This window comes from Myotis yumanensis, unplaced genomic scaffold, assembly GCF_028538775.1.
Source record: "Myotis yumanensis isolate MYYU_CA2020_CCGP unplaced genomic scaffold, mMyoYum1.0.hap1 SCAF_14, whole genome shotgun sequence".
Classification (NCBI taxonomy): Eukaryota; Metazoa; Chordata; class Mammalia; order Chiroptera; family Vespertilionidae; genus Myotis; species Myotis yumanensis.
In genome coordinates this window covers 36,286,631-36,313,513 of record NW_027223765.1, presented here as the reverse complement: position 1 = coordinate 36,313,513, position 26,883 = coordinate 36,286,631, and the positions used below count along the sequence as shown (strand labels likewise).

General features: G+C 49.2%; 1 protein-coding gene and 1 non-coding gene across 3 annotated transcripts; one reads left to right on the top strand and one right to left on the bottom strand.

Annotated features, from left to right (window-relative positions):
• LHFPL4 (LHFPL tetraspan subfamily member 4) lies at nt 1-22,058 on the bottom strand. Of its 2 annotated transcripts, none has more exons than XM_070390681.1 (4): nt 21,943-22,058; nt 20,532-21,029; nt 6,437-6,673; nt 1-3,544 (listed from the first exon to the last, which is right to left on the bottom strand). In XM_070390681.1, the coding sequence occupies exons 2-4, from the start codon at nt 20,935-20,937 to the stop codon at nt 3,444-3,446; spliced, it is 744 nt and encodes a 247-aa protein (XP_070246782.1). In that variant the 5' UTR covers nt 20,938-21,029; nt 21,943-22,058; the 3' UTR covers nt 1-3,443. The 2 variants fall into 2 exon arrangements, with proteins under 2 accessions (XP_070246782.1, XP_070246781.1); XM_070390680.1 differs by lacking the exons at nt 1-3,544; nt 6,437-6,673 and adding exons at nt 8,870-10,181; nt 10,463-10,630.
• Nucleotides 22,059-26,055: 3,997 nt separating this feature from the next.
• Nucleotides 26,056-26,188, top strand: LOC138992801 (small nucleolar RNA SNORA33). Its single transcript, XR_011468142.1, has one exon. It is a non-coding gene; the product is annotated as a small nucleolar RNA SNORA33 (small nucleolar RNA).
• The last annotated feature ends 695 nt before the right edge of the window (nt 26,189-26,883 follow it).

The window sequence follows — 26,883 nt, the reverse complement described above, 5'->3', positions numbered from 1 at the left end:
GGTGATGTAAAGTGTTTCTTTATTTGAACATCATTCCACCTGTACTGAAGCTCAAATCCAGCAGCAGCAGAAGGGGTCTGGACCGAAATAAGTGTTACCAAGTGGGACAATGAACAGTGAGGACACATTCAGACAAAACTTACTAATGGGGTGTAGACAACACCAAGCTATCCTAACATCACACAGCACAGGCCCTCTGAGGTCTGCTGGTCAGAGCTCCGGGAAGGACTGTGGCTCCCTTGTTCCTTTCTCAGGAAACGGCAATCCCACCCAAAGGCTAGCCCTGAGCCTGGCAGGGGCCTGTGGAAGTTTCTTGTGCTGGGAACATCCCAGCTTCTCCCAAGAGAGGGTCTCCCTTTCTCAGTCCACACTGGAAGCTGGAGAAGGGGCACTCCCCTGGGTCCAGGCAGGAATCTCAAACGAAGTCCATGGAATTTCCCCACAGCCTTGTCTGTAAGTTCCCAATGTCTTGGCTGTTCCAGGAGTAACAAGGATCTCGATTCTACCCATGCTCCTCACGCCCTCGGGAAATCAATGTTTTCCTCCATGGGTGCTGGTCCCCAAAGAGGAGTTTTCACATCTCAGGGGCCCAGAAGGATTTGATTAACCAGCGCTCTGAACCACGTCGAGGTGGTGGCCACGTTGGCCTGTCCTAAAAGAGTTCCCAGCTCAGGGCAGAGAAAGCTGGGGAGTGCCAGGCCCTCTGACCCAGTCACCTCAGAGACCTGCTCAATGCTCAGCTTTCAGGGACCAAGAGTGTGAGAGACAGCTCTGCTTCCACCTCCTCCCAAAGGCTAAACCCCAGGGAGGCCATTCCACAGACATCCCCTGGCCATGATGGCTTCCTTCCTCCGGGCCACTCTTGGCTTCCCTGGGGCCCTGGCTAAAGCACCTGTTACCCGTTCTGCTCCCACCTCTGCTGAAGCTTCAGGGACAGAGCTGTGGTTTGGTCCCCACTCTGACTTCTTTCCCTTCCCTGTGTTACTTTGGTGTTCCTTCAACCCACCCAACACTGCTTTCCTAACCCCAAATTCCTCGGCCAGGGCAGCAGCTGGCTGAGCGGATGGTGACATGCAAACACTGTCAGACGGTCCCAAAGGGAACAAACCTCCCTCTTCGCTACCACTTACCCGCTCCAGTGGCGCTAACCTGCTCAGAAATCAGCTGGACTGTCCCCCTAATGTGAGGGCTGGCCGCCTGGGCCCGTCCTTGGTCTCTGAGCGGATAGGTTCTAACCTCTCCACAAGGCACACGGATTGGTGGTCCCCGGGCACAGTGCACACACAGAAGCAGCTGCTCCCTCTTCCTCAGCATCCTGTGGCCTTCATCCTCCTCCTCTCCTTTCCCTTCCATTGCTCCCTGCATCCCAGTCTGGTCTCTCACCACTGTCTTGCCAACGCCTCCTTCCCTATCTCTAATCCTCTTTCCAGTCCCCTACCCTCCCTCTCCCAGGTTCTCTGTCCCTCTGGGTCCCCCTTCTGTTCACTCTTCCTCTCTCTCCATTTCTGGACCTCTCTGCACCCCCCTCCCCCTTGCTCTGTCTCTGCTTCTCCTTCTCCCTCCTGTCTCATTCTTTCTCCTACTCCTGTCTTCTCCCCATTCCTAACCACTTGTTCGGGGCCCTCTCTCTGCAGCCTTCCAACACTGGGCTTTGGTTTGGATCTGCCCCCCACTCCCTCCCTCCCACAAGGCTTCCCTCCCCCTTCCCTTCCACCTGGGACCCTGGTGCCCAGCCCCACCTGCAGGCAGCCTACTGAGGAAGGTGCCAGTGGGGGCTGCAGTGCAAGGCTTGGTAGGAGCAGGAGAGAAGGGCACAGTGCTGGGCAGAGCACTGGGGGAAGGTGTTTGCCCAGGGGGAGGGTCAGGACTTGGGGAGCTCCAGGTTTCAGGAATCCTACCAGGATCCAGCGTCCGATCCCAGTTGGGTCCAGATGGGGGATTCGGACAGAGGATTCCTAGAGTCTGTCTTGGAAACCCTCCCTCTCAGGTCCAACTCCAGTAGAAATGAACACAGGTTGGCAAATACATGGCACTAACTGCTTTTCTCCCCTCCTTTGGCTGAGCCAACATAACAGAATGGTGGGTCACAGGCTCCTCTCCAGTGGGCCCCGCAGCCAGAAGCAGGCACACTGGAAGGAGCCCACATGCCGCCTGGACTCGGGCCTGAAAGGGGCTGCCTCGCCCCCAGCCAGGTGACTCTCCCACCAGGTCCACGCGGCAGTGAGGGAAGTCCAGAAACACCTGAAATCTCCCTCAGTTGCTTCTCGCCAAGCAGGAGGGAGATGCCCCCCATGGTGGGAGGAGAGGGGGAGAGAGGACTCCTCGTCTGCCCCCCCCCCACATACTTACACACACACACACACACACACACACACACACACACACACTCCTCGGCTCCAAGCACTGCCCATCGGGTGGCAGACCCTGGGCATATCGCAAGGCGAGAGGTGGGCAGAGGGAGACGAGGTGGGGACAGGGTTACAAGGCCCGGGGATGGGGACAGGGGGTACCCTGTTCAGAGGTGACCTGCAAGTTCAAGTTATGCAGAAAAGTATCAAAGAGGCAAGACAGTCTCTGCCCTTAGCAAATGCCAGGGTCAGGCAGCACAAGAAGGGGCAGAGGGGCGATACCTCCCCTGATGCCCCACAGTTAGGCCCCTCCCCAACCTCCAACCCTAACAACAGGGCCAAAGGGTCTGTGCTGTACAAAACAAGCTGGGGTCGAGGGTCCAGTCAGCAGCACGACGTCCCAGCAGAGAGGCCAGGCCAGCCCCAGACAGAGCCACCCCTGGCCCTTGCTGCCTGGAGTCCCGGTCTCTCCAGTTCCCTCTGGGGCTGTGTGTCCTTTCTCAGACTCGGGGCTGGACAGGGCGCCAGTAGACAGGGAGGCCCTTGTGTTCTCCCTCGGTGCAGCTCAGACTCCTTCAGGAGAGCTGGGAGCAGGCTGGTGGCGCCTGGAGCTCTGCAAAGATGTGATGGAACCATCATCGGCCAAAAAAAAGGAAAGAGCTCGGTTGCCCTGGGGCAGTGTCTTGAATAAGTTTCTGCAGGAGGCAGGGACCAGAGGAGGCAAAGATGGGACCAGGCAGAAGCTCCCAGACCGAGGGAGCCTGGGGCACTGGAATCCCAGTGCCTCCTTCCCCGGGAGACTGCCGGCCCCCCGGCCAGGTGGGAGAGGAGAGGAGACCCCAAGGGATGTCCGGCTCCCTTAGGTCAGTTGAGGGAGGGGCAGAATCAGGCCCTCCCAGGGTCTACAGGGCCTCTCCCCTCCCCCAGGCTGCACCCAGCCTCCACCTCTCTTCAAAGTCTGGAGCTGGCAGGCGGGTAACAGATGAGAAGTCAGTCTGAGATTGGGGTCTTCCCTCAGAGCTTGAATGGAGGATGAGAGGGCAAGAGATGGGACACACTGAGGACAGGTCAATTCCTGGGCTGTGATCCTGGCCTTCAGGGTCCCTGTGAGTGAGCAACGGGACAGGGGAGGACTCCCCAGCTGGAGACATCAGCCCCTGGTCGCAACACGGAGCTTACTGTAGAGCTCACAAAATCTAAGAGAGAGAGAGAGAGAGAATTGGAGAAAGTCAGAGACCACCAGGGCATTGGGGCTCCCCTGGGCCCATCCTCAGGGCAAAACTGGGCAGAGTGGTGAGGTGGGGGCCCAGGCTCTGAAATCCCACGGGGGCCTGGGACTAGCTGGATGGCCCTGAGCAGGCCAGTGGACCTCAATGAGTCCCAACTTCCTCATCTGCAAGACGGCAGAACAGCCTCCTTCACAAGGTGCGTCTGAGGGTCAGAAAGACATCAAGAGCCCCAGCCAAGGACTGCGCAGTGTTTGGCACCTACTAAATGCTGGAAACTACGGCAATTTATTTTATTTTTTACTTTTGTCCCGGAGGTCTTTGGCTTAGAACTGAACTGTGAGGCTCAGTCATCTTGAGCTCTTCATGAGGATGGAGATCTCTGGACGCCGATGTCACTTTTAACACTGAGCTATTAGGGTGCCTGGGGCGGGAGGAGAGGACGCGGAGTGGGCCCACCTCACACCAGAAAGAGCAGATGGCTGTCTTAGCCCCGCACTTCTGGAAGCTGCCACCAGAGGGCAGGCCCTGACTTCATACCAAGGCCACAGAAACCGCAGGCTATCAGAGTATCCAGGGGCAGGAGGCTCAGAGCTTAGGTTAGCAACTAGCAGCCCAGGGAGGGCTGAAAAGGGGGCAGGCAGGGGGGCAGAGCTTGGTCTTTGGACTTGGACCTGGGTTCAAATTCTGGCTCCACCACTTAGGTGGCTTTGAGCAAGTGACTGGACCTCTCATTTGTAAAACGGGGGTCATGATGCCTGCCTGACGGGGAGTGGGGCGGAGTGGCAGTGTTTACAGAGCGTTCACCATGGGCCCCATTGCAGGCACAATCTTTCCTTCTTCCTCACAGGACAACCCGTGTTACCATAAGGATATGTGTGTTTAAACTATACGGTGGTACTTTCCACCACACTCGTTTTGTGAATGCAGGAAACTGAGGCTCACGGAGGTGAAGTCACTTCTTAGCTCAGACTGCTTCCAACATAGATGATCTGCTTCCACAGTCTAAGGGTCCCACCACAATGCCAAACTACCTCCCGCCAAATGAGATAGTCTTCACCACCATTAGCCCTATTTTATAGATGAGAAATTCCAAGAGATGAATATAATTAATGGAAAGTGCTAAACATAGGCCCGGCTCAGGCTAATAGCTCACGGAAGGGTGTGACTATGAAAATGACTACTATTTCTCACAGCAGAGAACGCACACCCAGACAGACGGGGGTCTGTCCGTCGAAGCCCTGCAGTGTCTCCCCTTGCTCCGGGGGCAGGGCGGGCCCTTGGGTCAGAAGACCGGCCCTCCAGTGGAGAACAATCCGGCACTGTCATTTCAATGGTAAGTGTGCAATTTAACTTCTGGAAAGACACCAAGAAGACACTTGTGTATAAGAAGACACAGACAAAAATGTTCATTGTAGCATTGCCAGGAATAGTAAAAACCTGGAAGTCTCCCTAAGAGCCCCTAAAAGGAGAATGGTAAGAAAGTACAGTTCCTTTATTTCATATGATGCTAAGCACTGGATAAAAAGATGATTCCCCATGAAATGAGAGACAGATCTTTACAACATGCTCCAGAGTGGAGCACAAAAATCGAGCTCAAGCGGAGGTTTGTTTAGGATGATACCTGTGCTATGTCATATTAGCACTTAACACTACTCTCTGTTTTGTAAAGGGACAGATCAGGTTTGAAGACACACAGATAAGCATTGACAACAGTGACGACCCCTAAGGTTCTGGCCTTAAGTGTAAGTTGTTTCTTTGTTGTATTTTAGTGTTACCTGATATACATATCCTATATAATAAAACCCTGGTCTGCAAATCAACCAAACGGTCGCTATGATGCGTACTGACCACCAGGAGGCAGACGCTCAACGAAGGAGCTGCCTCCTGGTGGTCAGTGCGCTCCCACAGGGGGAGTACTGATCAGCCAGAAGCTGGGCTCACAGCTGGCGAGCACAGTGGCAGTGCAGGAGCCTCTCCCGCCTCTCTGGCAGTGCTAAGGAGCAGCGAGCTCAGTGGTAAGGAACAGCGAGCAAGTGAGCGGTGAGGGGCGAAGGGTGCCGGACTGCAAGAGGGATCCTGGACTGCGAGAGGGATGTCTGACTGCCGGCAGGCGGACATCTCCTGAGGGGTTCCAGACTACGAGAGGGTGCAGGCCAGGCTGGGGACACCTCCCTGAGCATGAATTTCATGCACCAGGCCTCTAATTGCAATATACTAGGTATAAAGCACTGTTCAAGAACTGTAACTCTACTAATAATGTGTATACACCTCCCTGTCCACATCGGCTCCTGGCTTCCCTCATCCATTCTACCATTTATATTTCTCATTTCCTTGTTGTTTTTTTAAAAAAACACACACACACCCATATCACCATAAATATATGTGTGTTTAAATTATACATTGCTTAGTGGTGCTTGGTGTTTGAGCTCAATATAAATTTCACTGTGTCATCTTCTGGAACTTTATTCTCCACCGCCCCCCCGGCCCCCTCTCAGTGGTGTTTCCAGCGGGTACCCATTCTGTTACTATAAACTGAGGCTCATTCATTTTCAGTTATGAACTATTCCGTGGTGTGGATATATCACCATTTGTCTATCCAGCCTCCTGTCCATAGCCATGTAGGTTGCTTTTAGTTGTCTGCTATTTTGAAACTGCTGCCAAGAGCATTCTTGCCCGTTTCTCATGGGTTTACCCCACTGGCGGGCTTTGCTGGGTCCCAGGCACGCAGCTGCTCGGATCTGAGACATAAAGCCACACTGTTTTCAAGGTGATCGCACTGCCTGTTCCATGCCCAGTTTCGCATCGCTGTTAACCTTGAAGTCGCCCCGCCCGCCCCTGCCCACCGACGCGTGCACTCGCCTTTGTTGTCGGGCTTGAGCTCCTCCAGAAGCAAGTCTGTTTGCCGGTTGCCCAGCACGAAGGCGAGGAAGGAGAGGATGAGGGCGTTGAGGATGCCGATGATGGCCAGGATGTACGCCCAGCGCACCGAACAGTCCCCCAGGGAGTACTTGCCGGTCTTGGCCCCGCACATGTCCCGGATCGTCTCGGCGTCCCAGCCGTCGGGGAAGATCATGCAGCCCAGCACGAGGCACAGAGCTGAGGGGCGCGAGGCCCAGCCCCGCGGTCGGGAAGGAAGGCAGAAGGGGATGGTTACTCCTCAGAGCCCGAGCACCCCCGGGAGCCCTCCTCACTCCGCTCACCAACCCAAGAGCCTGCTAACCGGTCCCCGCAGGTTCCAGAAACTCCTGGGCCTGGAATGACCGACTGCCTAGGAGAGCAGAAGCTTTCCGGAACCCGAAACGTCCCCTCCTGCCCCTTCACATCAACTCCTTCCTGGAAATATGAGAAAAGAACCAACCACGGTCGCCTCCCTTAGCACCTTGGCCATGCTTACCCTCTCCCATCCTTGGCACCATTGATTTATTTCGGTTGTTCATTCACATGTTTACTGAGTGATATTTCCTTTCCGTCACGATATGGAAGTGTGTCCTCATCCACACAGTTGAGCACTGTGCTCAGAGAACAGACTGGGGTGAGGACCATGGGGTTTGAGCCTAGTTCTTTCGCTTACTCAGTCCATGACTTCGGGGGTGCCTCCTGTTGGTCTGTGTGACGGGAATCAGAGTGAATACTTACCTCCCAAGGTGGTTGTGAGGCTTAAGTGAAGTCATGCTTGAAAGACAGCGCAGTGCCAGGCATTGACTCACTCAGGTAGTATCTATTGAAGGCCTACCTACTCTGTGCCAGGCACTGGACTAGGCAAGGGGCAGGGTCCTTGGACTCTAGCCTCATGAAGCTTGCACTTTAGGTGGGGGATGAGGGGAGAGAGAGCCATTAGACAAAAGCCTTAAGGGGCTCAAATCCTGGCTCAGCTATTTCCAGGATGTGTGATCTCGAGCCAGTTCTGTCACCTTTGAGCTTCAGTTTTCTCGTCTGTAAAATGGGGATAATGATGGCGATCAAGTAATCGTAAAGATTACAACAAGCAGTAAATGTGAAGTGCTTGACACAGTAAGTCTGGCATAAATGTTAGCTGTTATTATTAAAACTAATCATGATAATAATAATCAAGCAAATAAGAAGGGAGCCTGGTTTCAGATAAGGGGAGAGGAGCAAGGCAAAGGAAAAAAAAAAAAGCATTTGGCCCAGCCGATGTTGCTCAGTGGTTGAGCATTGACCTATAAACCAGGAGGTCACGGTTAGATTCCCAGTCAGGGCATGTGCCCTGGTTGCAGGCTCAATCCCCAGTGAGGGGCATGCAAGAGGCAGCCGATCACTGATTCTCTCTCATCATTGATGTTTCTATCACTCTCTCCTCTCCCTTCCTCTCTGAAAAAAAAAAAGAGCAAAAACAGTCAAAATGGGTCCCTGCTGATTCCTTGCTGGGCACCCGCTCCCTCTGAGTTTAGTGACCCACTTGGGTCACTCTCTTGGGCTCTTCCTAGTATTTACCCTCATGAGTGGGACTCAAGTGTGAGCCAATCAGCACCTTGCATTTCTCTGATAACTAATTGGCCAGAGGGGGACAAGGCCCCAGAGGCTGTGCCCTCTGCTCCTCCCTCCCCTTGCAGTGCTGGTTGCCGTGTGACCTGAGACTGTGTGGTTTGATGTTGCCATCTTCGTGTCTGATGGTACCGCCAGCGACAGGGTTACTGTGTATGAAACCCAAAGGTTCCGTGCTGGCCAACTGAGTGCTTAACCTGGGTTTTATTTTTATTTTATTTTTTTTAAATATATTTTTATTGATTTCAGAGAGGTAGGGAGAGGGAGAGAGAGATAGAAACATCAATGATGAGAGAGAATCATTGATTGGCTGCCTCCTGCATGCCCCCTGCTGGGGATGGAGCCCACAACCCAGGCATGTGCCCCTTGACGGGAATGGAACCCGGGACCCTTCAGTCTGCAGGCCGACACTCTTTCCACTGAGCCAAACCAACCAGGGCCTTAACCTGGGTTTTAGATGACAGCAATGACAAAGTGGAGGTGGGGGTCAGTTCTACCCCCTGTCCACGAGGCCCATCTAGTTCCCAGGATAGGGAGGGGGCCCTAAGCTTTGCCACCTTCCTCCTGAGACCCCAGACTCCTGCCTGACAGCGAAGTGGGGACCCTCCTCCCTTCCTCCCCCCTTTCTCGTTTGGCCTCCTCTGGCCTCCCCTCCCCTCCCTGCTGATAGTGTCCCCCTGCCCCGAGGTTGTTTCCATGCTGAAGCAGGGCTTCACACAGCACTGTGACCACACACATCCAGCAGGCTTCCTCCCCTCTGCAATGCTCGCCTCCTCCGACAGGGGGCTCAGCTCCAATGGAACACCGGGCCACCTAAGTGCTGGGAAAAGAGTTCCTGCCAAGGGGATGGCAAATGCAAAGTGCCCTGCGGCAGGAATGAGCTGGGCGAGTTAAGGAATTCAACAAGTTTGAAGACACCCGTTAGATCAGCGGTTCTCAACCTGTGGGTCGCGACCCCTTTGGGGGTCGAACGACCCTTTCACAGGGGTCGCCTAAGACCATCGGAAAATGCATATATAATTACATATTGTTTTTGTGATTAATCACTATGCTTTAATTATGTTCAATTTGTAACAATGAAAATACATCCTGCATATCAGATATTTACATTACGATTCATAACGGTAGCAAAATTACAGTTATGAAGTAGCAACGAAAATAATTTTATGGTTGGGGGGTCACCACAACATGAGGAACTGTATTAAAGGGTCGCGGCATTAGGAAGGTTGAGAACCACTGCTTTAGACACTCAAATGGAGAGGAAAGCTGGGGGGGGGGGGGGGGGAGGAGGAATCAGTGCTGGAGATGTAACCAGTGGTGCTGTAGGCGTGCAAATCCCTGGGATTGAACACAACGGAAACTCGAAGAGGAGTCTCAGGACTGAGCCCAGGGGTGCTCAGCATTTACTGGACGGCAACAGAGGAGGAGCCTATGGAGAAAGCTTGAATGCATTCGTCTCCCCAAATGTCCCTGACACTTTGCAAAACCCTCCAGGTCCCTGTCAGAGAGGGGAGGAGAATCGAACTTCAGGGTAGAGAGATGAGAGAAAAGGAGCGGACTCAACGCAGCCCTTCGCCCGGTGCCTCCCACCCATACACACACACACACACACCCATACACACACACACACACATCCACACACACACACTCATACACACACATCCACACACACACACTCATACACACACATCCACACACACATCCACACACACTCATACACACACACACTCACACACACACACTCATACACACACACACTCATACTCATACACACACACATACACACACACACTCATACACACACACACACACACACACATCCACACACACACACACACATCCACACACACACACACACACATCCACACACACACACACACACATCCACACACACACACCAACCCCCAGCAAGAGGCAGGAATGAGGAAAGAGCCTGGGGAGAGGACAAACCCAGTCAGCCCCTCCTCCTTCTCTCCAGCCCTCCCCTCTTGGGGTTCCGAGTTTCCTCTCCCGCCGGGAGCATTCCTCGTCTCCATGGAAACCGCTCCAGCATCCAGAGCTCCCGTCCTCGCTGCTCCAGCTCCTGCCTTCGCCGGAGAACCTGCAATCCAGCGTTCAGCCCTCAAAGAGGTTTTCTCCCAGTGGCTCTGCGTCCCCTCTGTCTCTCTGCTTCACCATTTACCGTCTCTCTCTGTCTCTGTCTCTCTCTAATCGCATGTCCATTCCTTTCTTTCTCCACCCTTTGCATCTTTCCTTACAGGCCTCTCCATATCCCCCTCTTGGGCTAGTCTTTATGGTGCTCAAGTCTCAGTCTCCACTCGACCTTTGACCCTGGCTCTTCCCTCTTCGGTTTAGATCTCTTTGCATTTAACATTTACTCACCACTCCTCCTCCTCCTCTCTTCCTTTTCTGGCTTCTCTTCCTTGCCTGTGTCTATATCTCTTGGCCCTTTCCTTTCTCTGGCTCTCCGTTTGCACACTCCACATGTACATTCTGAGTGCCAGGCACTGTGCACACTGGCAGGCATGGTTTCTGACCTCGGAAGCAGAGCTGTGTGGGGAGGAATAAAATCAAGTCCACACACACTGCTTGGAAGGAAACAGACTAGGTACTGAGACCCTGAGTCACGGTGCTCAGAGGGGCTGGCAGTGGAGTCTCCCCCCATCTCTCTCTCTTTCTCTGCCTCCTTGGCTCTGCAGGGTTTTAGGTGGTGGCTCTGTGGCCGCAAAGGCTGCTCTGGGAATGGGAAACAACAGAAATCCAGCAAACGGAGGAAAGCAAACCAGGTGGGTTGCTCTGGACCTCTGGGAAGAGAGGAAAGACCACGAGGACAACCCACACCAGGAAAAGAGGCTCAACCATCAGGAGGTGGAATGACTACAGGCAAGGCAGCCTTCAGCATCCCCATTTGCTGGATGAGGAAAGTGAGGCTGAGGTCTTTGGAGTCCAAGTTCAAGTCTCTTGAAAATCATCAGCTGCCTGAAGAGCTGGCTGCTTCAAGCAAGACACAGGCACCAGTGCAGGGTGCAGCATCCTGATGCTTGGCCTGATCATTCTTCCTGGCGGGGGACCATCCTGTGCATTGTGGGATATTTCACATCATCCCTGGCTTCTACCCGCCACACGTCAGTGCCACCACCACTCCCGGTCATAATAAAAATGTCTCTAGCCCAGCTGGTGTGGCTCAGTGGCTGAGCGTAGACTTATGAACCAAGAGGTGACAGTTCAATTCTCGGTCAAGGCACATGGAAAGGTCACGGGTTTAATTCTTGGTCAGGGCACATACCCAGGTAGTGGGTTCAATACCCAGTAATGGTGTGTACAGGAGGCAACTGATCAATGTTTCTCTCTCACATTGATGTTTCTCTCTCTCTCTTTCTGCCTCTCCCTTCTTCTCTCTGTAAGATCAATATAAACATATTCTCAATATAGGATTAAATAATAATAATAATAATAATGACAGAAGACTTCCCTAACCTGGTAAAAGAAATAGACATACAAGTCCAAGAAGCACAGAGTCCCAAACAAGATGAACTGATGAACTCAAAGAGTCCCACACCAAGATACATCATAATAAAATGCAAAAGGTTAGAGACAAAGAGAGTAAAAACAGCAAGAGAAAAGCAGTAGCTCCCAGACTGTCAACTGATTTCTCAACAGATATGTTGCAGGCCAGATGGGATTGGCAAGAAATATTCAAAGTGATGAAACACAAGGACCTACAACCAAGGTTACTCTATCCTGAAAAGCTATCATTTAGAATTGAAGGACAGATAAAGAGCTTTCCCGACAAGAAAAAGTTAAAGGGGTTCATCACCATCAAAACAATATTATATGAAATGTTAGAGGGTTCTATTGAAGAAGAAGAAGAAAAGAAGATAAAAAAATATGAACAATAAAATGGTAATAAATACATATCGATCAACAATTGAGTCTACAAACAAAATGACCAAGAACAGAAACAGACTCATTCAGAGAACTTTTTGTTGATTGCGAGATGGGGGGTGGGGAGGCGGGGGAAGGAATTAAGAAGTACAAATTGGTTGTTATAGAATAGTCATGGGGATTGTGAATTACAGCATAGGGAATATAGTCAATAATATTCTGATAATTAGGCTGGGTGCAGGATTTATTGGGATGATCACATATTAAGTTATATAATGTCTAGTCACCAGGGTGTACAAAAATATTTTTTTAAAAGCCTCCCATACCCCCAAATATCCAGGTTTCAGTGACTTAATGTTCTACTTATAGAGAATAATTTCTTAGTCCAGCACTGGATTTTCCTTGTAGTTCTATTTTATTTTGTACAGTAAATATGTACAAGTATAGTGGAAAATTTAAAAACACAGAAAAGCATCAAAAGGAAAAAAATCATTTGTAATTTCCCACTGAAAGTTAAATAATAATAATATTTGTGTATATAATCTTCCTATATAATATAACTTGTAAAGTAAAATGGAAACATTTTGCTTTAAAAATGAAAAAAAAAGATGTACAACATCACTAATCATTAGGGTAATGTAAATCAAAACTACAATGAGATACCACTTCACACCCGGTATGATGGCTATAATAAAAACCTCAGATAATAGCAAGGCTATGAGGAAACAGGAGCCCTCATTCACTGCTGGTGGTAATGCACATGGTGTGGTCACTTTGGAAAACAATGTGGCAGTTTTTCAAAACGATAACTAGCCCTGGCCGGTTTAACTCAGTGGATAGAGCATTGGCCCGAGGACTCCCCAGGTTTGATTCCAGTCAAGGGCGTGTACCTCGGTTGCAGGCTTGATCCCTGGCTCTGGTCAGGACAGTATGGGAGGCAAACAATCGATATGTCCTTCTCACATCGATGTTTCTCTCTCTCTGATTCTCCCACTCCCTTCCACTCTCTTTAAAAATCACTGGGAAAATATCCTCAAGTGAAGATTAACAACAACAACAAAAAAATGTTAACTATAGGGTTGCCATTGAGCCACCCATTCCACTCCTAGTACAGACCCAAGAGAAATGAAAACATGTGTCCATACAAAAACTTGTACACAAATGTTCATAGCGTTATTCATAATAGCCAAAAGGTGGGAGCAACCCAACTGATGGCTTAGTAAACAAAATGTGATATAGCTACAAAATGGAGTATTAGTCACAAAAAGGAATAAAGTATTGATACATGCTACAACATGAGGAACCTCAAAAACATTATACAAAGTGAAAGATGCCAGTCACAAAGACCATGTATTATATGATTCCATTTATACTGGTATGAACTGTCCTGAATAGGCTAATATAGAGAGACAGAAAGTAGATTAGTTGTTGCTTAGAGGCCGAGCAACCTAATGGAGAAATTGTTTAGGGAGCGGTAGCTAAAGGGCATGAGGCTTCTTCTTGAATTTATGAAAATATCCTAAAATTGATTGTGGTGATGGTTGCACAACTCTGTGAATATGCTAAAAAACAAAATAAAACACCCCACTGAATTATACCGTTATATGGGTGAATTGTATGGCATATGAGTTCTACCTCAATAAAGCTATTATCAAAGAAAGGGAGCGGGCAGTTTAGTGTCTCTCTCTCTCTCTCTCTCTCTTCCCCCGTCTCTGTCTGTCCACTCATTCTGAGGTCTCCTGCCAACACATGGGTGTGGCTAGATCCCTCCAGCTTCAGTCAACCTTCAGAAGACTGCAGCCCCCACCGAGGTCTTGGTTGCAACTTCATAAGAGCCCTTGAGCCAGAATACTCACCTACATTGCTCCCAAATTCCTGAGACTCACAGAAACAGAAATTATAAATGCTTGTTGCTTTAAGCCATTAGTTCTGGGGTAATTTGTTAAACAACAATAGATAACTGATTTATGTTTCAAAGTATTGTTTGCATTTGCTTGTATATTTATGGGATTTCTTGGAAAGGATACTCAAGAACTGGTAATAATGATTACCTCTGGGAAGATCATTGAGGGATGAGGGCGAGGAGACTTACACCTGATTGAATACCTTTTTGCCTTTTGAGTTTTGTATCATGTGCATTTATTAAATTCTCCGAAAAGTAAATAAATGTCTGGAAAATTTTTAAACAAAAAAAGTGAACAACTATCTGCTGCTTACAGATCAAGTCTAAACGTTTTCCCGTGGCACAGAAAGCCTCCACCATCCGTCTCCCAGTTTCACCTCCCCTTGCCCTAATTGCTTGTAGTCCCCAGAACACAACAGGCTATTTTCTACATCCATGCCTTTGATCATGCTGTCTCTTCTGCCTGGTTGCCTTTCTCCTTCCTTCCCATCCTTTAAGACTCCGCACAAATGCTGTCACTTTTTGAAAGGCTTTCTTGGTTGTCCATAACTGTGTCAGAAGTCCCCTCTGTGCCCCCAGAATAGCCTATGCGTGATTCCAGTCATTTCATGTGCCGTACATAGGTGATGATCTGTTTTCTTCTCTGCCTCTTTCATGAGACTGTGAGCTCTCTGGGAGTGAGGACCCTTAATCAAGATTCCCAGAGCTGAGCACAGTGCCAGACACACAGAGGAGGCTGGCAGTAAAGGACGGGTGTGAGGGGAGGGGAAGAGAGAGGGAAGGGAGGTGGGAGGAAGGAAAGAAGGGAGGGAGGGAGAGTTAGGGGAGGAAGAAAGAAAATGAGAGAGGGAGAGAGGAAGGGAGGAAAGAATTCCCCCAATGTGCTCAGCAGTGTTATACACATCAACAAAGACTTAACTGGATGAGTAAAATCCTAAACCAAACCTGAAACAACCAGCAAAAAATGGGGAGGAATGTGAATGCATATTCCTAGCTGTCGTGACAGAAGCTCCTGTCGTGGCTGTTCCTGGCCCAGAGGCCCCCGCTGATGAAGGACACACATCTGGAAGGCTGGGCGGTCTCACCTCGGGATCACCAACCAGCCCCTGCTGCCGCCTCCACCATCAGTCTCCTGATCTCCCACTCCATCTCACACACTCTGTTCTCTGCTGTGACTCCTACTATGTGGCACATAGTAGGCACTCAATATTAAAGGAGTTGTGGTCAGAATCATCCCCCTTCTGTGGATAGAGGGTCTCACTTTGTGACCATGAAATTGTCTCTTTTCTCTGGGACTCAGTTTTGTTCTGTTTTTTATCTGTGAAGTGAAGGAGTTGGACAAACTGACTGGTAAGACCCTTTCCAGCTGGTAGTTGATGACTTCTCAAGGCCTCTGACCATCAGTCCACACTCTTCCACCGGAGCACTAGGACCCCTCACCAACTGCTTTTCACTCAGACTATGTCACAGAAATAGCTATGGCCATGTATTGAGTGTTTATTGTACACCAGGAACCATACTCTGCATTTTACACCCATCATTTCGTTTATTTCTTTCTACCACCTTTGAGGTAGGTACAATAATAATCTCCATTTTACAGATAAGGACACAGATTCAGAGAGGAAAACCTACTTATCCAAGCCCACACAATTGGGAAGTGGCAGATGGGAATTTCAAGTCCTCTGTTCTTCAACCACTATCCCACACTGCCCCCTCGGACCCTCAACCAGGCTTCCAACCTGAGTGTCTACTCTAGCCAGCAACCTCCCCTTGGCTAACCTCACCCCACCCACAGGCCGGCACAGAGCACACAGAGCTCACAGCTGTAACTTGTAACCTTCGTATTCCCTTCCTGGGCTCCAGTTCTAGATCCTTTAGGACTTGTGTTAAGTCTCACCTCCACCCTTCACTAGATGTGTGGCCTTTGGGCAAGTCACTTAACAGGTGAAGATTAAATGACATAATGAATGTGAAAATGTCTAGCACAGAAGCTGCCACATTGTGTGTTCTTGGTAAATGGGGAAGACCAGGCCAAGAGGAGTATAGATGTCCCGAGAAGCCCTGAAAAGTTGACCCCTAACTCCACAGAGAGCCACCTGGGTCTTCCAGCCACTCTACTTTGCATTCAACCCTTCTGGCAAATACGTACATCCTGCCTGTATATCCTGCCTCTATCCCCACCATTCATGCTCCTTTATAAAGCCTTGGGCTTTAGAGTCAAAAAAACTGAGTTATAATCCTGGCTCCACCACTTACCACTTGTGTGGCCCTGGACAAGTGACTTCTTCCTCTTTGAGGCTCAGTGTTCTTATCTATAAAATATCAATAATTGCCCAGCTGGTGTGGCTCAGTGGTTGAGCGTCGATCTGTGAACCAGGAGATCGTGGTTCGATTCCCAGTCAGGGCACATCCCCGGGTTGCAGGCTCAGTCCCCAGTAGGGGGCGTGCAGGAGGCAGCTGGTTGATGATTCTCTCTCATCACTGATGCTTCTGTCTCTCTCCCTCTCCCTGAGATCAATAAAAATATATCTTAAAAAATATACCAATAATGGCACCTATTCCATAGGATTGCTGTGAGGATTAGAAAATAGTATGCGTGTAAATGTTTAGCAAATGCTCAAGCATTTAGTAAAGGCTCAGAAAATATTAACGATTTTTCCTGAATAATAATAACAGTCATAGCTGCCTACTGACTAGAGTCCAAACTCCTTGATTCAGTATTGAGAGCCTGGCACCTTGTAGCCCTATTGCTCCTTCCTGGCCTCTCCTCCCTCCTGCTATTCCCCTATGTGGATGTCACGCTCAGTCCAGACGTGGCTTTCTTACCTCTGTGCATGATCTTCCTCTCCATTAAGAATGCTCTCCCAAACCTCACACCTGTCCACACCCTGTCCTGCTCGAGTCTCACCTTTCGAGTAAGCCCATAGCCTCCTCTATTGTCCTGAGTTTCCACTCTGTCTGCACTTGTCTTACCTAGAGTATCCCTCTTCCAGTGGTCACATGTGACTTCTCTTTGCAGGAATTGACCTTCCTCTACTATCAGCCCACGTGTTCCAGGGATTAATTAAGAGGTGGACACCTGACCAAAACTGAGCCAATAAGAATCAGCTCTGGAACTTTCGCTGGAACCATTGAGTAACAGGTGTTCTTTTTCAACAGGCATTGCTAAGCTATAGCAATGCAGTTTCAGAGCTGTTAGTAGATGTATTTATCACCTTTAAGAGAGAAGCAGAATTTCCCTGGCTTGTTTGGCTCTGTGGATAGAGCGTCGGCCTGTGGACTGAAGGATCCCAGGTTCAATTCTGGTCAAGGGCACATACCTGGGTTGTGGGCTCAATCCCCACTGTGGGTAGTGCAGGAGGCAGCCAATCAATGATTCTCTCTCATCATTGATGTTTCTATCTCTCTCCCTCTCCATTTCTCTCTGAAATCAATAAAAATATATTTTTAAAAAAATTTTAGCCGAAACCGGTTTGGCTCAGCGGATAGAGCGTCGGCCTGCAGACTGAAGGGTCCCAGGTTCGATTCCGGTCAAGGGCATGTGCCTGGGGTTGCGGGCACACCCCCAGTGGAAGATGTGCAGGAGGCAGCTGGTCGATGTTTCTCTCTCATCGATGTTTCTAACTCTCTATCTCTATCTCTCTCCCTTCCTCTCTGTAAAAAAATCAATAAAATATATTTTTAAAAAAATTTTAAAGAGAGAAGCAGGCTTAAAAATAAACCAATACAGAGGAACAAAGAAATGGAGAGAGACATATTATAATGGCATTATTTGATCATCTAGATCCATCCATGCCTGAAACCAGATACTCTTGACTTTGAAGTTATGTGAATCAAAAACACTACCCTCTTTATTACTTAAAATTTTTAAAAATTATTTTATTTTTAGAGAGGAAGGAAGGGAGAGAAAGAAACATCTATGCGAGAGATTGAACCTGCAACCTAGGCATGTGCCCTGACCAAGAATCGAACTTTCAACCTTCTGGTGCATAGGATGATGCTACAAACAACTGAGCCACACTGGTCAGGGATACTCTATATTATTTTTATTTATTTAAGCCAGTTTGAGTTGGGTTTCTGTCACTTGCTAGTGAAAGACCGCTGACCAATATAGTGATCTAACTAGATGATAATTTGAGAGCAGGAACTGCATTTTATAGCCTTATAAAATGCTCTCAAATCCTTAGGGACAGGGATGATCTTAGTGTCACAGCACATAGCATAAGGATGATCACAAAGCAGGTAAGGAATAAACTCAGAAATCTCTAAGCAAAATGGAATCAACTGCTCAACTCTAATAATAGCTCTCAGGGGTGGGACAGTAGCACAAGAGAATGAGCACTGGGCTAGGAGTCAAGACTAATTTACTCACTCACTGGCTGAGTGACTTTGGGTAAGACCATAATTTCTTTAGGCTCAGTCTCTTCTCTCTAAAATGGGGGCAAGGAGGCCTGGCCGGCGTGGCTCAATGGTTGAGAGTAGATCTATGAACCAGGAAGTCACAGTTCGATTCCCGATCAAAGCACATGCCCAGGTTTCGGGCTCGATCCCCAGAGTGGGGCATGCAGCAGGCAGCAGATCAATTATTCTCTCTCATCATTGGTGTCTCTCTCACTCTCTCCCTTCCTTTCTGAAATCAATAAAAATATGTTTAAAAATAAATAAATAAATGGGGGGCAGGGGAAGGTGGTATTTGAAGGAGCTGATCTCTAAGATTCCTGAAACTCTATAATTACATAGAGGTTGTGGAACAGTTCACCCAGTCCCCAAGATTAAACCCACTTGGATTACAGAGAATTAAGAGGCCAAGAGGTCAGCAACCCATCTGCAAACTCCAAATTAAGGTTGAGGAATTGGGGGTTCCAACTGAGCATATATTCTTTCCAACTTGCCTTTGGAAGAAGAATATAATTTAAATACATAAAATCATGTTCTGGGTACCACTGAGATATATGGAGAGATATGTCCCATATCCTAACAATTCCCCTTTCTCACCTGCTTAAAAAAAAAATCTAAGTTGAATGGAGTGAAAAAGCCCAGAGGATGTCCACGTCTGAATAAGCACTGACTTGTTCAAAGTAGTTCTTTTGGGAGTTTGGGCAATTCTTCCAGTGGCACCGTACCTCTTGCCTGCATCTGTAGAAGTCCCCTTGGAAAGCAAACCAGCCTCAAGATTTTGCCCTCACTCCTTGGCTTTCATCCCAAGTGACAACTGTCAAGTTGATCACCCATCCTATTTTCCACACTTGTCCCCGAGTGACTTCCAGCCATTTCCAAAAATCATACTCCTCCTTTAAAAGATGGGAGTTTCCCCTCTCAATGTTGACCTTCAAGAGAATACATCCCATGCACCCAAGATAATTCCCTACAACGTTTTCAGCAGTGGAAAAATCGACAAGTGAGAAAGCACTTCCTCCAGGGGGCTCTTTTGAAGGGGCCAACACTTGTTGAATGCTAGCTCTGGCTGGGTAGCTCAGTTGGTTAGAGTGTCATCCTGATATGCCAAGGTTGCAGGTTTGATCTTCAGTCGGGGCACACATAAGAAGCAACAATGAATGCATAAACATAAGTGAAAGAACAAATTGATGTTTCTCTCTCAAAAAAATCAATAATAATTTTTAAGTAAAACACTTGTTAAATGCTCTGAGGTGCTTATTTTGAAAAACTATCTCTGTTGCATGATCATCATATTTTCCCTTCTCCCTCTCACCCTGGAGGGCTCCAGATTTTTTCCTAGCCTTCATCAGCCCTCCTCCCCCATCTTCTGGCCCCACTTTTCCTAGCCCAACTCTCTTCCCTGCCTGCAATTAGGCAAATGCACAAGTTGCTGAATCTTCAAAATCTGTCTTCGATCGAAAGTCGGGCAGGCGTGGGGGACTCTAATGGATCCTGAAAAACTGTCTCAGCAATTTTTATTCCCAAAGGCCCTTCTCCGATTCTTAGGGTAAGATGTCTGTCTTAGCCAAACATTTCAGAGGGTCCTAGGAATTCATTCCCATTTGGGCACGGCACCAGAACCCTCCTCCCTGCGTTGAGTGAGAGTGGGGAATGGAGATCAGTTCTCCAGAGACCCATGTTGCCAGGTGCTGCCAACCACCCACACTTCAAACACTGAATAGACACTATGGGCAGCCTCCTCCTATATCTTAGCACAGCACTTTAAAGTTTACAAGATACTCATTTGTTCTTGGAATCCTCTCCACTGTCTTATGGATGAGAAAACTGAACTCCAGAGAAGTAAAGTGAAAGATCCAAGTTTATGATGTCAGGAAGTTAAAGGTCAAAGTCAGATCTCTTGAGTCACCATCTCAAGTTTTTTTCAATACAACAAACATCGTTCACACCTAGAGTCACTCCTCATTCTGGTAATTATTTCCCCTGAAACAGCCAACAGAGTGTCTCAGGGGCCCTCAGAGACTCTACCATAACTCTAACCCACCCATAAACGCAGTCCGCCCATATCCAACCCCACAGCTCCAAAGACCCATTTCTAAGGCGTCTCTCTCATAGAATTCTCCCCTCACTGCTGAGGGACAACCAAAGGTGTGTTTTTAGACGGAGGAGCAGAATCTGTCTCTGATTCCTCCAAGAAAGGGTGCTAGAAGGAGGGAGCCGCTTCCCCCAGCTCCTGCTCTAGGGGTCCCGCCCCCGCCCCTCCCCTACCTGCCAAGAGCTGCATCCAGGCACAGATCTTGTAGACCGTGGCGGTGTTGCAGAAGAAGAACAGCGAAAAGCAGGTAATGCAGCCGAGGATCAGCACCATGGAGAGCAGCACGAAGAAGGCGGCCGCCTTGAAGGCGCCGGACGGGATGGTGCTGAAGTCAGTGAACGAGCCGCGGCAGGTGAGCTCGCGGCCCGTCAGCCCGCTGCCCACACAGTAGTGGAAGAGGCCGAAGTAGCCGGGCTTGGGGGTGCTCACGCTGTCGCCCACCCAGTAGGGCTGGATGAAGACCACCACGTTGATGATGGCGAAGCAGATGGTGAAGATGGCCCATAGCACGCCGATGGCCCGCGAATTCCGCATGTAGTGCTCGTGATAGAGCTTGGAGGCCTCCTGCGAGGGCAGCATGGTGCCCGGGGGCGGGGCCGGCGGCGGCGGCGGCGGCGGCGGCTGGCGGGGGCCGCCGGCCCGGGACCGACCACCGGGCTGCCGGGCGGGAGCTGGGGACGCACCGAGAAGCCGCCCTGAGGGCCGGGCCTGGGGCGGGGCCGGGAAGACCCCGGGGCCTGGAGTGGGGAAGCTAGCAGGGGGTCATGAGAGTGTTGGGTCGCTGTCTGTGGGCAAAGATCTCCAATTGGTGACTTGGGAAGGGGCCATGTGAAAGTTGGGGCGCTGGGGTGAGTGAGGGGGCTGTGGTGAGCAGTGGGAGCTGGAATGGGGGGTTAGGAAGTGGTCATGGGGATAGAGCTCGGGGGCTGGTGTTAGGGGAGTAGAGGGACCGTGCGGAGACGGAATGGAGGCTGAGGGCTGGGGGCCGGCATTGGAGGATTGGCAGAGGGGCTGTATAGAGGGAGCTCGGAAGGGAATTGGGGGGCTGGTATTAGGGACAGGAGGTCTGGTATTGGGTATCTAAGAAAGGGCTGCGGAGAGGGGAGTGGGAGCTTCTACGGTGGAGTAGTAAGGGGGTATTAGGGGCTTTCCTGGGGGGATTGGGAAGGTGATATGGGGGCTGGGACAGGGAGTGGGGGCTGGTATGAGGGTCTAAGAAAGAGAAGTAGGGGGATCAGGGTGAGGCCACATAGGAGTCGGGGGCTGGGACTGCAGGGTCTGGACCCGGGGTGGGGGGGTACGAGGGGCTCCTCAGAAGCCAGGGCTGGATGTAGCTGGGAGGGAGCCTAGGACTGGCGCGCCAGGGCTGGGCAGAGAGGTTTGCCAGGCCCAGGGGCCGAGGGACCGGGGTCGGCAGGCAGTCTGGGCTGGGAGGGGCGGGCGGCGGGCAGGATATGTCCCCTGGGCGCCGGAGAGCAGCCGGGCCCGGGGAGGGCCGGGGGTGGGGGGGGGCCGGCTGCCCCGCGCCCAGGCCGGACGCACACGGAGGCTGCGGCCGCGGGGAGGGGGTGCGGGGAGACCAACCTGGGCCCGGTCCGGGGCAGCGGGTCCGGGACTGGCACGACCTAGGCGCCGCGGCTCGGCTCTCCCGGCAGCGGCGGCCTCAGCCGAGGCGGCGGCCGCGGCGCGGCCTCCATCTTGCTCGGCTCTCCCGGGCGCGCTCCGGTGCCAAGGCGCGCGCTCCCGGGCCCAGGCGCGCCGAGCGGAGGCGCGCTCCCGCCGCGAGCGTGAGGAGCGGGGCGGAACCGGGTCGGGGTGGCGCGGTACCGCAGCGCGCCCAGCCGGAGCCGTAAGTCCCCTGCACGGTAGGGCCCTCTGGTTTGGGGGGCCCCCTTCTTCCAGCCTAAATTGTGGGGCTGTGGGTCCCCGCAAAGTCCATGGGAATGGGGCGGGGCCGAACGCGGTGTTATTTGATAGGGTTTGAACTGATCTCTCTCTCCCACATTACCTTCCTTACAGCCTATCACAGCGCCTCAAGTTGCACTATACGCTTCCAGTCCTTTGGGTCTTGTGGGCGTTGAAGGCTCCCAGAGTCTCCTAGGAAACTGCCAACACCTCTGGGAGAGGGAACCCCCAAACTGTTAGCGGCCCGTGCCTGCGGTGGGGGTTCATTGGCCGCCAGGCAAGGAACAGGTCTCACGGTGAGGGGACAGGGGAGGAGAGTAGGAACGTGTTTGTCACTCTCCTTACACCGTCCCCAGCGCCTGGCATGAAGTGGCCACATCATTAAGAACAAAGCATCCAAATCCAGGCTCGAAGGGAGGCCGAGCACACCCTGGGGGCACTCCAAGAAGGCCGCATGGGTCATTTCTTTCCCTGTAGGGAAATAGCTTTGGCTTAGGATCTGCCAAGGCGACCTGGGTTGGCGCTCAGACAAACCCTGACTCCTTACTACCTCTTTGACCTTGTGCTTGCGCTCTCTGAACCTCTGCTTCCCCATCTGTAAAGTGGACGGATTAAGCTTTGATTTTAAAAAGCTAAGATGAAAGTGGGCTTTGAAAAATAATCTTTACTAGTGGGTTCCAAATATTGGACCTCACACAGGGGTCAGTCTGATTAAATTTACCTCTATCTAGAGAAAGAAGAAGAAAAAGGTAAAGATACAAATTATGAACAACAAACATGCATCTATCAACAAATGAATCTAAGAATCAAGTGAATAAATAACCTGATGTACAGAATGAACTGGTGATTATAATAGAATCAGGGACATAGAAAGGGAATAGACTGACTATTCTTGGGGGAAAAAGGGGTGTGGGAGATGCGGGAAGTGACTGGACAAAAATCATGCACCTATGGATGAACACAGTGGGTGGGGAGTGAGGGTGGAGGGTGGGGTGGGAGCTGGAAGGAGGGGAGTTATGGGGGGAAAAAAGAGGAACAAATGTAATAATCTGAACAATAAAGATTTAATTAAAAAAAAAATTTACCTCTATCTTGGGGGAAAAAATATGTAAGGTTGCCAATTGTATTTTTTTTTTTCCAAGAGGGAAAGGGACCAGTTGTTGTTTCAAAAAAAATAGTCCCAAATAACTTACCTACATCCCCCCAAAAGAGAGCAGGGCTGATATCCTGGATTGCTAATACTGTAAAAGAATGCCTGAATAGGTGAGCTACTCCTAACATCTTGGAACTGAAAGACCAGAATTTGAGGCCCATCTCTGCCACTGATCAACAGTGTGACCCAGGTCAAGGAGGCTACTCTTCAGAGCCCTACTTTCTTCATTTATAAAATGGAGAAAAAACATCCTTCCTACAGATGTTGTAAGGATTAAGAGAGATAATGGATGGGGGGGAAAGCTTTGTAAATTGAAAATGGCTTTATAAATGTAAGTGATTGTCATTAAATTTTAATAAGTGGCTTTTCCAAAGAGTAGAAATAGCAGTGTTGGAAAGGCACTTGCTGAGCTGAGAGTAGCTGGGAAAGAATGTCTCCTCATTTTAAAGACAAACCGTGGGGGCAGTTACAGAAAGAAAAACTTTTTAAAAATATGTTTTTATTGATTTCAGAAAGGAAGGGAGAGGAAGAGAGCGATAGAAACATCAATGATGAGAGAGAATCATTGATCAGCTGTCTGCCCCCTACTGGGGATCGAGTTGCAACCCAGGCGTATGCCCTTGACCGGAATGGAACCAGGGACCCTTCAGTCTGTAGGCCTACGCTCTATCCACTGAGCCAAACCAGCTAAGGCCAGAAGGAAAATTTGAGAGCTTCTCATTGTCCTCAGGGAGTGGCCAGACCAGAATGGAACAGTTGTGGGATCAAGATGGGGACTATGGACCATAAGGTAAAGGTGATGCCAGACTGAGCACCTGGCTGAGAAGAGAGCCACCAGGGCACTTCCAGCCAATATCCTACCAGAGAAAGATTTGTAACTTGCTGGATACTCTTATGTCTACGTTAAGTGTTCAGTTATGTTGAACAGTTATTAAGCTCTTAAAACATTCTAGGTCCCCTGATCTTTGCTTTACATGTATTGTTCATTTAATCTTCACAATAATCCTATGAGATTGTGTTATGGGCTGAATTGTGCCCTCCCCACCAATTCATGTATTAAAGTCCTAACCTCTAGTACCTCACAAAGTGACTGCATTTGGAGGTAGGGACTTTAAAGAGGTTATTAAGGTAAAATTAAGTCCTATGGGTCAGCCCCAATGCAATATGACTGTCCTCATAGGACATGTAGCTCACAGACCAAGGGACAGCTATGGAGGAGACAGTGAGAATGCAGCTATAAGAAAGAGGCCTCAGAAGGAACCAAACTTGACAGCAAACTTGATCTTGGACTTGATCTAGCTTCCAGAACTGTGAGAAAATTAATTTCTGTTGTTTAAGCCACCAATGTATAGTATTTTGTTATGGCAGCTCTAGGAAACTAATACAGGTAGGCACTGCTATATGGCCATTTTACAGAGGTTAAATGACTTGCCCAAACTCATTACACTGAGGTTAAATGACTTGCCCAAACTCATTACACTGAGGTTAAATGACTTGCCCAAAGTCACACCTCTAGCAAGGGAGGACCTGAGATTTATTTATCCCCAGGTAGCCTGCCCCAGTGTGCCCACTCTTTTAAAAAAATTTGATTTGAGAAAAAGAAAGATTGATTTGTTGTTCTACTTGTTTATTCATTCATTGGTTGACTCTTTTTTAAAAAATCCTCACCTAAGGACATGCTTAGAGGGAGGAAGGGGGAGAGAGAGAGAGAGAGACAGTGAGAGAAACATCAATCGGCTGCCTTCCATACATGCCCCGACTGGGGATCAAACCCAAAACCTGGGTATGTGCCCTGATCAGGATTGAACCAGCAACCTTCCAGTGCACAGGACGACGCTCAACCAACTGAGCCACTCTGGCTGGGCCATTGGTTGACTCTAATATGTGCCCTGACTGGGGACCGAACCCACAACCTTGGTGTATTGGGACGATGCTCTAACCAACTGAGCTACCCAACCAGGGCCCAGAGTACCCATTCTTAATTACTGCACCATATAGGTCATTCCACAGAATGGATTCATTTCTCCTCAACTACTTTTGTTTCCTTTTTAAAATTCGTATCATTTAGTTATGAGCACATGCACTGGCGTCAGACATCTGGGCTTAAATCTCATTTCTGCTCACAATTGCTCTTAAGCCCATTTCCTCCTCTGTAAAGTGGGGATGATGGATAATGGTGGAACCTCACTCCCAGTGTTCAGGAAGGCTGAATGACATGTTGTGCACATACAGTGCTGAGCACTTGGAAAACATTCAAAGCTATTTGCTGTTATCATTGCATTGCTAGAAAGTGCAAGTTTTGGGATTCAAACTCGGGACTGGTTTGAACAGAGCTAGTGCACATAACCCTTACATGGAACTGTTCAAAGTCGATGAGTCCCTCTAGAGCAGCATGGGAGCTGTGAAGTCAGACACATGGGTATTTGTATTCTGTAATACCCAATAACTGTGTGGCTTACGTAAGTTTTTTAAATTCTCTGCACCTATAAAATTGAACTGACAACTCCTTAACCTCACGTGGTTTAAATGAGGTAAAATCTGTGAGATTTTGGTCACATAGTGGATGCTCAGTAAAGATTAGTAGAAAGGATTTCATATTTTGTAGAAGGTTAGTTCTAAGACAAATGCAATTGAAGACAAATACGGTGTAAATTACTCTTTATTACCTGAATGTGTTCCTGCAGAAATTTAGAGAAGGCTGACAATAGTAAAGCCATGTTACAAGCCTTAAAGACACCGAAGGCATGAAGGTCCTTGAAAATGGCCATAAGAAAAAAAAAATACCCTTTAAAAAATTCCTTAATTGTCCATAAAGTACAATAATCAAGGTGCGTGGACACCAAACCACCCCATCCTGTAGTTCTTAGATACTAACAGTTAAGAAAACAACTTTTAAGAAAACTGAGATAGCCCTGCTGGTTTGGCTCAGTGGCTAGAGCGTCAGCCTGCGGACTGAAGGGCCCGGTTTCCATTCCAGTCAAGGGCACATGCCTGGGTTGCAGGCTCGATCCCCAGTAGGGGGTGTGCAGGAGGCAGCTGATCAATGATTCTCTCTCATCATTGATGTTTCTATCTCTCCCTTCCTCTCTGGAATCAATAAAAAATATATTTTAAAAAAATAAAGAAAACTGAGATAGGCTGAAGAAAGAAACAAAAGGGAAGTCCATTTTCAGATATGGAGCCATTCAAACCATTCTGTCTTTAAAGTATTATTAATCCTTAAAAAGTTGGGGATGGATGAAAAATTCTAAAGGATCCATGTTCACCTGTATATAGAATTTACTCTTATCTATAAAGTCTCCAAAACGTTAACACAAAAATAGATTAAATTTTGCTTGTGATGATTAAAATAAATAACATTGTCACCTCTTAAGGAATCAATCATTAAATATCCCTGTGAAGCTGTAATGAAAAACCTGTGGGGCTTGCCCAGCGTTCCTTTTCCTTTTCTTCTAGTAATAGTACCC

What these genes read in the sequence shown, in the direction of transcription:
- LHFPL4 (XM_070390680.1), bottom strand. Translation starts at nt 20,937, where the DNA reads ATGCTGCCCTCGCAGGAGGCCTCCAAGCTCTATCACGAGCACTACATG. An exon ending in CTGGATGCAGCTCTTGGCAG is followed by an intron (nt 10,631 to 20,531) that starts GTAGGGGAGGGG and finishes CTCCCCACACAG; the next exon opens with CTCTGCTTCCGAGGTCAGAA. An exon ending in AGAGAGGAGGAGGAGGAGTG is followed by an intron (nt 10,182 to 10,462) that starts GTGAGTAAATGT and finishes GCTGGATTGCAG; the next exon opens with GTTCTCCGGCGAAGGCAGGA.